Here is a 10,646-nt window from a genome sequence, read left to right as displayed (position 1 = left end):
GCCGTTGTGTGCCGCCCCTGTACGTGCACTGTGACGCTGCTGCTACTCCTGACGCCGGAGTGTTCTTCGCTTTCCTTCAGTGTTACCATGGCGACTGGGGCCGATGTCCGGGATATTCTTGAGTTGGGCGGCGTGGAACCGGAGAGCACCGGGATCATCAGCAAGAAGGACATCATCAATGCGGACAAGGTGAGTCCTGGCGGAGACTCCACGGGCAACACAGCCACCGGGAGCGTCCCCCCCCTACAGTGCACGGCCACCACCGGGAGCGTCCCCCCCCCCTACAGTGCACGGCCACCACCGGGAGCGTCCCCCCCCTACAGTGCACGGCCACCACCGGGAGCGTCCCCCCCCCCTACAGTGCACGGCCACCACCGGGAGCGTCCCCCCCCATACAGTGCACGGCCACCACCGGGAGCGTCCCCCCCCATACAGTGCACGGCCACCACCGGGAGCGTCCCCCCCCATACAGTGCACGGCCACCACCGGGAGCGTCCCCCCCCTACAGTGCACGGCCACCACCGGGAGCGTCCCCCCCCATACAGTGCACGGCCACCACCGGGAGCGTCCCCCCCCTACAGTGCACGGCCACCACCGGGAGCGTCCCCCCCCTACAGTGCACGGCCACCACCGGGAGCGCCCCCCCCTCTACAGTGCACGGCCACCACCGGGAGCGTCCCCCCCCCTACAGTGCACGGCCACCACCGGGAGCGTCCCCCCCCCTACAGTGCACGGCCACCACCGGGAGCGTCCCCCCCCATACAGTGCACGGCCACCACCGGGAGCGTCCCCCCGCTCTACAGTGCACGGCCACCACCGGGAGCGTCCCCCCGCTCTACAGTGCACGGCCACCACCGGGAGCGTCCCCCCCCTACAGTGCACGGCCACCACCGGGAGCGTCCCCCCCCCCTACAGTGCACGGCCACCACCGGCAGCGTCCCCCCCCCCCACAGTGCACGGCCACCACCGGGAGCGCCCCCCCCTCTACAGTGCACGGCCACCACCGGGAGCGTCCCCCCCCCCTACAGTGCACGGCCACCACCGGCAGCGTCCCCCCCCTCTACAGTGCACGGCCACCACCGGGAGCGCCCCCCCCTCTACAGTGCACGGCCACCACCGGGAGCGCCCCCCCCTCTACAGTGCACGGCCACCACCGGGAGCGTCCCCCCCCTACAGTGCACGGCCACCACCGGGAGCGTCCCCCCCCTACAGTGCACGGCCACCACCGGGAGCGTCCCCCCCCATACAGTGCACGGCCACCACCGGGAGCGTCCCCCCGCTCTACAGTGCACGGCCACCACCGGGAGCGTCCCCCCCCCCTACAGTGCACGGCCACCACCGGGAGCGTCCCCCCCCCCTACAGTGCACGGCCACCACCGGCAGCGTCCCCCCCCCCCACAGTGCACGGCCACCACCGGGAGCGCCCCCCCCTCTACAGTGCACGGCCACCACCGGGAGCGTCCCCCCCCCTACAGTGCACGGCCACCACCGGGAGCGTCCCCCCCCCTACAGTGCACGGCCACCACCGGGAGCGTCCCCCCCCCCCACAGTGCACGGCCACCACCGGCAGCGTCCCCCCCCCCCCCACAGTGCACGGCCACCACCGGGAGCGTCCCCTCTTCTACAGTGCACGGCCACCACCGGGAGCATCCCCCCGCTCCACAGTGCACTGCCACCACCGGGAGCGTCCCCCCCTCTACAGTGCACGGCCACCACCGGGAGCGTCCCCCCCCCCCTACAGTGCACGGCCACCACCAGGAGCGTCCCCCCCCCCCTACAGTGCACGGCCACCACCAGGAGCGTCCCCCCCCCCCTACAGTGCACGGCCACCACCGGGAGCGTCCCCCCCCCCCCACAGTGCACGGCCACCACCGGCAGCGTCCCCCCCCCCCCACAGTGCACGGCCACCACCGGCAGCGTCCCCCCCCCCCCCACAGTGCACGGCCACCACCGGCAGCGTCCCCCCCCCCCCCCACAGTGCACGGCCACCACCGGGAGCGTCCCCCCCTCTACAGTGCACGGCCACCACCGGGAGCATCCCCCCGCTCCACAGTGCACAGCCACCACCGGCAGCGTCCCCCCCCCACAGTGCACGGCCACCACCGGCAGCGTCCCCCCCCCCCCACAGTGCACGGCCACCACCGGGAGCGCCCCCCCCCTCTACAGTGCACGGCCACCACCGGCAGCGTCCCCCCCCCTCTACAGTGCACGGCCACCACCGGGAGCGTCCCCCCCTCTACAGTGCACGGCCACCACCGGGAGCATCCCCCCGCTCCACAGTGCACAGCCACCACCGGGAGCGTCCCCCCCCCCCTACAGTGCACGGCCACCACCGGGAGCATCCCCCTCTACAGTGCACGGCCACCACCGGGAGCGCCCCTCCCCCCACAGTGCACGGCCACCACCGGGAGCGTTCCCCCCCCCCTACAGTGCACGGCCACCACCGGCAGCGTCCCCCCCCCCCACAGTGCACGGCCACCACCGGCAGCGTCCCCCCCCCCCACAGTGCACGGCCACCACCGGGAGCGTCCCCCCCCCCCCCCACAGTGCACGGCCACCACCGGGAGCGTCCCCCCCCCCCCCCCACAGTGCACGGCCACCACCGGCAGCGTCCCCCCCCCCCCACAGTGCACGGCCACCACCGGGAGCGCCCCCCCCTCTACAGTGCACGGCCACCACCGGCAGCGTCCCCCCCCCCCCACAGTGCACGGCCACCACCGGGAGCGTCCCCCCCTCTACAGTGCACGGCCACCACCGGGAGCATCCCCCCGCTCCACAGTGCACAGCCACCACCGGGAGCGTCCCCCCCTCTACAGTGCACGGCCACCACCGGGAGCATCCCCCTCTACAGTGCACGGCCACCACCGGGAGCGCCCCTCCCCCCACAGTGCACGGCCACCACCGGGAGCGTCCCCCCCCTACAGTGCACGGCCACCACCGGCAGCGTCCCCCCCCCCCCACAGTGCACGGCCACCACCGGCAGCGTCCCCCCCCCCCACAGTGCACGGCCACCACCGGCAGCGTCCCCCCCCCCCCCACAGTGCACGGCCACCACCGGGAGCGTCCCCCCCTCTACAGTGCACGGCCACCACCGGGAGCATCCCCCCGCTCCACAGTGCACTGCCACCACCGGGAGCGTCCCCCCCCCCCACAGTGCACTGCCACCACCGGGAGAGACTCCCCCCCCCCCCCCCCCCCCCCCCACAGTGCACTGCCACCACCTGGAGCGTCTCCCCCCCCCACAGTGCACTGCCACCACCGGGAGCGTCTCCCCCCCCCCACAGTGCACTGCCACCACCGGGAGCGTCTCCCCCCCTCCACAGTGCACTGCCACCACCGGGAGCGTCTCCCCCTCCACAGTGCACTGCCACCACCAGGAGCGTCTAACCCCCTCCACAGTGCACTGCCACCACCAGGAGCGTCTAACCCCCCCCCCCCCCACAGTGCGCTGCCACCACCGGGAGCGTCGTGCCCCCCACAGTGCACAGTCACCACCGGGGGCGTCATCCCCCCCACAGTGCACAGTCACCACCGGGAGCGTCCGCCCCCCACACACAGTGCACAGCCACCACCGGAGCGTCCCCCCCCCCCCCCCACACACAGTGCACAGCCACCTCCGGGAGCGTCCCCCCTCCTGCAGCGCGCTGCCACCTCCGGGAGCGTAAACCCCCCCCCCACACACACACACACACACACACACACACAGTGCGCTGCCACCACCGGGAGCGTCCCCCCCCCATACAGTGCACAGACACCACCGGGAGCGTGTGACCCCCCCCCGCAGACACACAGTGAACAGCCACCTCCGGGAGCGTCCCCCCTCCCGCAGTGCGCTGCCACCACCGGGAGCGTCCCCCCCACACACACACAGTGAACAGCCACCTCCGGGAGCGTCCCCCCTCCTGCAGTGCGCTGCCACCTCCGAGAGCGTAGCGCCCCCCCCCCCCCCTGCAGTGCACAGTCACCACCGGGAGCGTCCCCCCCCCCCCCCACCTGAGAGCAAATGGAGATCTTGAAAATGGTCTTCGATCTAAAATATTATGGAGAAGTCCTTATTATATACAGTGCACAGACACCACCGGGAGCGTGTGACCCCCCCCCGCAGACACACAGTGAACAGCCACCTCCGGGAGCGTCCCCCCTCCCGCAGTGCGCTGCCACCACCGGGAGCGTCCCCCCCACACACACACAGTGAACAGCCACCTCCGGGAGCGTCCCCCCCCCCCCCCCCACAGTGCACGGACACCACCGGCAGCGTCCCCCCCCCCCCCCCACAGTGCACGGCCACCACCGGCAGCGTCCCCCCCCCCCCCACAGTGCACGGCCACCACCGGGAGCGTCCCCCCCTCTACAGTGCACGGCCACCACCGGGAGCGTCCCCCCCTCTACAGTGCACGGCCACCACCGGGAGCATCCCCCCGCTCCACAGTGCACAGCCACCACCGGGAGCGTCCCCCCCCCCCCCCCACAGTGCACTGCCACCACCGGGAGAGACTCCCCCCCCCCCCCCCCCCACAGTGCACTGCCACCACCTGGAGGCGTCTCCCCCCCCCCCCCCACAGTGCACTGCCACCACCGGGAGCGTCCCCCCCCACAGTGCACTGCCACCACCGGGAGAGACTCCCCCCCCCCCCCCCCACAGTGCACTGCCACCACCTGGAGCGTCCCCCCCCCACAGTGCAGTGCCACCACCGGGAGCGTCTCCCCCCCCCCCCCCCCACAGTGCAGTGCCATCACCGGGAGCGTCTCCCCCCCCACAGTGCACTGCCACCACCGGGAGCGTCTCCCCCTCCACAGTGCACTGCCACCACCAGGAGCGTCTAACCCCCTCCACAGTGCACTGCCACCACCAGGAGCGTCTAACCCCCCCCCCCCCCACAGTGCGCTGCCACCACCGGGAGCGTCGTGCCCCCCACAGTGCACAGTCACCACCGGGGGCGTCATCCCCCCACAGTGCACAGTCACCACCGGGAGCGTCCGCCCCCCACACACAGTGCACAGCCACCACCGGAGCGTCCCCCCCCCCCCCACACACACAGTGCACAGCCACCTCCGGGAGCGTCCCCCCTCCTGCAGCGCGCTGCCACCTCCGGGAGCGTAAACCCCCCCCCCCACACACACACACACACACACAGTGCGCTGCCACCACCGGGAGCGTCCCCCCCCCCCCCCATAAAGTGCACAGACACCACCGGGAGCGTGTGACCCCCCCCCCGCAGACACACAGTGAACAGCCACCTCCGGGAGCGTCCCCCCTCCCGCAGTGCGCTGCCACCACCGGGAGCGTCCCCCCCACACACACACAGTGAACAGCCACCTCCGGGAGCGTCCCCCCTCCTGCAGTGCGCTGCCACCTCCGAGAGCGTAGCGCCCCCCCCCCCCCTGCAGTGCACAGTCACCACCGGGAGCGTCCCCCCCCCCCCCCCACCTGAGAGCAAATGGAGATCTTGAAAATGGTCTTCGATCTAAAATATTATGGAGAAGTCCTTATTATATACATGATTATGGCAGTCGCTGCTTCTTGTGATGAGCGGAACCTGTATCTCTTTGTTTTCCTTACAGAAAAAGTCAAAGAAATCTTCCGAGACCCTGACATTCAAGAGGCCGGAAGGAATGCACCGAGAAGTGTACGCCCTCCTGTACTCCGACAAAAAGTGAGTACAGGATCGGTCATGTAATGTATGTACACAGTGACTGCACCAGCAGAATAGTGAGTGCAGCTCTGGGGTATAATACAGGATGTAACTCGGGATCGGTAATAATATGTACACAGTGACTGCACCAGCAGAATAGTGAGTGCAGCTCTGGAGTATAATATAGGAGGTAACTCGGGATCAGTAATGTATGTACACAGTGACTGCACCAGCAGAATAGTGAGTGCAGCTCTGGGGTATAATACAGGATGTAACTCAGGATCAGTAATGTAATGTATGTACACAGTGACTGCACCATCAGAATAGTGAGTGCAGCTCTGGAGTATAATACAGGATGTAACTCAGGATCAGTAATGTATGTACAGGGACTGCACCAGCAGAATAGTGAGTGCAACTCTGGAGTATAATACAGGATGTAACTCAGGATCAGTAATGTATGTACACGGTGACTGCACCAGCAGAATAGTGAGTGCAGCTCTGGGGTATAATACAGGATGTAACTCAGGATCAGTAATGTATGTACACGGTGACTGCACCAGCAGAATAGTGAGTGCAGCTCTGGGGTATAATACAGGATGTAACTCAGGATCAGTAATGTATGTACACAGTGACTGCTCCAGCAGAATAGTGAGTGCAGCTCTGGAGTATAATACAGGAGGTAACTCGGGATCAGTAATGTATGTACACAGTGACTGCACCAGCAGAATAGTGAGTGCAGCTCTGGGGTATAATACAGGATGTAACTCAGGATCAGTAATGTAATGTATGTACACAGTGACTGCACCAGCAGAATAGTGAGTGCAGCTCTGGGGTATAATACAGGATGTAACTCAGGATCAGTAATGTAATGTATGTACACAGTGACTGCACCAGCAGAATAGTGAGTGCAGCTCTGGGGTATAATACAGGATGTAACTCAGGATCAGTAATGTATGTACACGGTGACTGCACCAGCAGAATAGTGAGTGCAGCTCTGGGGTATAATACAGGATGTAACTCAGGATCAGTAATGTAATGTATGTACACAGTGACTGCACCAGCAGAATAGTGAGTGCAGCTCTGGAGTATAATACAGGATGTAACTCAGGATCAGTAATGTAATGTATGTACACAGTGACTGCACCAGCAGAATAGTGAGTGCAGCTCTGGGGTATAATACAGGATGTAACTCAGGATCAGTAATGTAATGTATGTACACAGTGACTGCACCAGCAGAATAGTGAGTGCAGCTCTGGGGTATAATACAGGATGTAACTCAGGATCAGTAATGTATGTACACGGTGACTGCACCAGCAGAATAGTGAGTGCAGCTCTGGGGTATAATACAGGATGTAACTCAGGATCAGTAATGTATGTACACGGTGACTGCTCCAGCAGAATAGTGAGTGCAGCTCTGGAGTATAATACAGGAGTTAACTCGGGATCAGTAATGTATGTACACAGTGACTGCACCAGCAGAATAGTGAGTGCAGCTCTGGGGTATAATACAGGATGTAACTCAGGATCAGTAATGTAATGTATGTACACAGTGACTGCACCAGCAGAATAGTGAGTGCAGCTCTGGGGTATAATACAGGATGTAACTCAGGATCAGTAATGTAATGTATGTACACAGTGACTGCACCAGCAGAATAGTGAGTGCAGCTCTGGGGTATAATACAGGATGTAACTCAGGATCAGTAATGTAATGTATGTACACAGTGACTGCACCAGCAGAATAGTGAGTGCAGCTCTGGGGTATAATACAGGATGTAACTCAGGATCAGTAATGTATGTACACGGTGACTGCACCAGCAGAATAGTGAGTGCAGCTCTGGGGTATAATACAGGATGTAACTCAGGATCAGTAATGTATGTACACAGTGACTGCTCCAGCAGAATAGTGAGTGCAGCTCTGGGGTATAATACAGGAGGTAACTCAGGATCAGTAATGTAATGTATGTGTCAGGAACACCGCACTGCACCTGCTCACTGAGTCAGTACGCGTGTCCTGAGTACAAAACTGTGCACAAAGATACCTGTGGAATGGGGCAGCAGTGGTGACGATGCATGCTCCAGGCTCTCAGGACCTGATGCATGTGACTGCTGAGGGCGTGGTCTAAACTCCACAGACCTAGGAGCTGAGGAAAACTCCTAGAAAAGTAATTACAGGACAGTGTTACCAAGGGGTATAGACAGAGACAGAAACCAGATCAAGCCGAGGTCAAAGCACAATATAGCAGGACAGTACCAAAGGGTTAGGCAGAATGGATAGTCAGGATGTAGCAATAGATCAGAAAACCAGAACGGGCAATAGACGGTACAATAGGGCCAAACTGTAACGGAGTAACGATAGCCAAGCCAGGAGGTCAGAACTGGAAAAGACTATAGTACCAAAACGAGAGACGGAGTACAGAGTGAGGGAACAGACCGGGTCATACACGGGAAGCAAACAAGCAATGCAGTTGCACACGCACACCAGGGGCGTCAGACACACAGCCAGAACAACAGTATAGCTGACAGAACCCTGGTAAAGAGTGAGTATAAATACCCCTCCCAGATCCAGAAAGAGGTCACGTACATTTAACCCTGTGAGTGCAGGGCAAGAACACTGTCCAAACCATGACAGTACACCTCTCTTAATGGGGGGCCACTGGACCCCCAGGCTTGTCTGGGTATCTGGCGTGGAAAGCCCGCACCAGACGATCGGCATGCACCGAAGTGGCCGGAACCTATGACCGATGCTCCAGAGAGTACCCCTTCCAGTGTATCAGATACTGGAGTCTCCGGCGCACCCACTGGGAGTCGACAATGCGCCCTACTTCATACTCCAGCTGCCCCTCTCCCAGCACTGGCGGAGCATTTGATGAGGGATCCTCTCTCACCGTCCCCACAGGCTTTAACAGGGACCTGTGGAAGACATCAGAAATTTTAAAGGAGGTGAGCAGCTGCAGTCGGTAGGCTACTGGGTTAACAACCTCCACAACTTTGTATGGGCCAATAAACTTGGGGCCCAGCTTTATAGATGGTATCTTAAGCTTGATATTGCGGGTGGATAGCCACACCTTCTCCCCTACTGCAAATGCTGGACCTGGCCCCCTCCTCCTGTCAGCAAACCGCTTATAGTTTTCCTGGGCCTTGGAAATATTCCTCTGAACCTCCCTCCAAAGAATTCTAAGACATTGTGTTGTACTCTCATCTCCAGGACAACCTGAATCCATGCGGGAAAACTCTCCAAAATGTGGGTTAAACCCATAGTTGACCTGAAAGGGAGATTTCCCAGTGGACTGGCTCACACGACCGTTGAACGCAAACGCTGCCATGGGCAATACCTCACACCAGTCCTCCTGCCTGGAAGAGGCCAAGCATCTCAGAATCTGCTCCAACGATTGGTTCGTCTGTCCATTAGACTCTGGGTCATAGGCAGAGGGAGAAGGACAATGAAATCCCCAGCTTTTTGCAAAAAGCCCTCCAGAACCTGGCTACAACCTGTACCCCTCTGTCTGACACCACATTCATAGGCACTCCATGCAACCTAATTATATGCTGCATAAATAAGCAGGCCAGGGTTTCAGCACATGGTAACGCGGGGAGAGGTACAAAGTGGGCTTGTTTCGAAAACCTATCCACCACCACCCATATCACCGAGTTGTCCCTGAAAGGAGGAAGATTTGTGATAAAATCCATGGACAAATGTGTCCATGGTCTATCCGGAATTGGCAAAGGCACCAACTCCCCGGCTGGCCGGACCGGAGAACTTTTAGAACGAGCGCACACCCCACATGCAGTCACAAACTTTTTAATATCTGTTACCATAGAGGGCCACCAGAAACCCCTCTCAATTGCCCCCCGGGTAGCTGCAATCCCAGGGTGAGCACTCAACATAGAATCGTGAAATTCCTACATAAGTCCGAGACGGAAACGTTCCAGTGCTAACAATTTACCCGGGGGTCTACCACCCGGAGCCCGAGCCTGGGCCTCCAAAATCTCTCTCTGTAGCTCAGATAAGATTTCGGCCACCACTACTCCTGGCTGAAGAATGGAGGAGGGAGGTTCTGGAGGGGACACCGAATCAAAGCTTCGGGATAAGGCATCAGCCTTGATGTTTTTTGATCCTGGGTGGAATGTGATGGTAAACTGAAATCGAGAAAAAAAAGCGCCCACCGAGCCTGTCTGGGGGTCAATTTCTTGGCAGACTCAATATAGGTCAAATTTTTGTGATCAGTTATGACTGTAATGGGATGAACGGCCCCCTCCAGGAAATGCCTCCATTCTTCAAAAGCCAACTTTACCACCAACAACTCTCTATTGCCGACATCGTAATTTCTCTCGGCAGAGGAAAATTTTTTAGAGAAGAAGGTGCAAGGCCTCAGATTAGTAAGGGTAGGAGGGCCCTGAGACAAAACTGCCCCCACCCCTACTTCCGAGGCGTCAACCTCCACGACAAAAGGTCTTGACGGGTCAGGTTGTACCAATACAGGGGCTGAAGAAAAGCACTTTTTTAATGTCATGAAAGAATTTTTTTTTTGCAGCTACAGACCAATTTTTTACATCATCTCCCTTGAGAGTAAGGTCCGTTAGAGGCTTTACCACCTGCGAGAAGCCCTGCGAGATTGACTGTCCACCGAGTACACCAAAATGTCATCCAAATAGATAACCACAAAACGACCAATCAAACCAGAGAAAATTACATTACATTAAAAACAAAACACAAGCTCAGCCCAGAAAAACAGAGAGGTTGGAAACTAGCGGATTGCAGACCCCTAATCCTATCACACAACTAGCAGTAGCCGTGGATCGGTGATCCTAGACACCTCGTCACAGCCGGAGATCTACATAAGCCTAAAGAGAGAAAAGGGAAAAACTGACTGTCCCAGAGCAGTCCCCAAAGCAATAGGCAGCCCCCAACATATAATGACGGTGAAGCAAGATGAAAACACTAACACAGATAGAAAGATAGGTTGAGCAAACGATGGGGCCCAAGCTAACTAAAAAGGACAGGATAGAAAAGCT

The 10,646-nt window shown here is 60.4% G+C and overlaps 1 protein-coding gene across 1 annotated transcript in view; it reads left to right on the top strand.

The window, feature by feature from the left end:
• DMAP1 (DNA methyltransferase 1 associated protein 1) overlaps window positions 1-10,646 on the top strand; it is an 88,417-nt gene that overhangs the window by 121 nt on the left and 77,650 nt on the right. The window contains exons 2-3 of the mRNA XM_073544955.1: window positions 81-189; window positions 5,563-5,654. Of these exons, the coding sequence (XP_073401056.1) occupies window positions 88-189; window positions 5,563-5,654 (194 nt within the window). The 5' untranslated portion in view covers window positions 81-87. The remainder of the gene's footprint in view (window positions 1-80; window positions 190-5,562; window positions 5,655-10,646) is intronic.

This window comes from Dendrobates tinctorius, unplaced genomic scaffold (assembly GCF_039654945.1).
Source record: "Dendrobates tinctorius isolate UK_male_01 unplaced genomic scaffold, ASM3965494v1 ptg000138l, whole genome shotgun sequence".
NCBI classification, from domain to species: Eukaryota; Metazoa; Chordata; class Amphibia; order Anura; family Dendrobatidae; genus Dendrobates; species Dendrobates tinctorius.
Note: the sequence above shows the minus strand (reverse complement) of the source record. Positions and strands in the feature narration are given on the sequence as shown.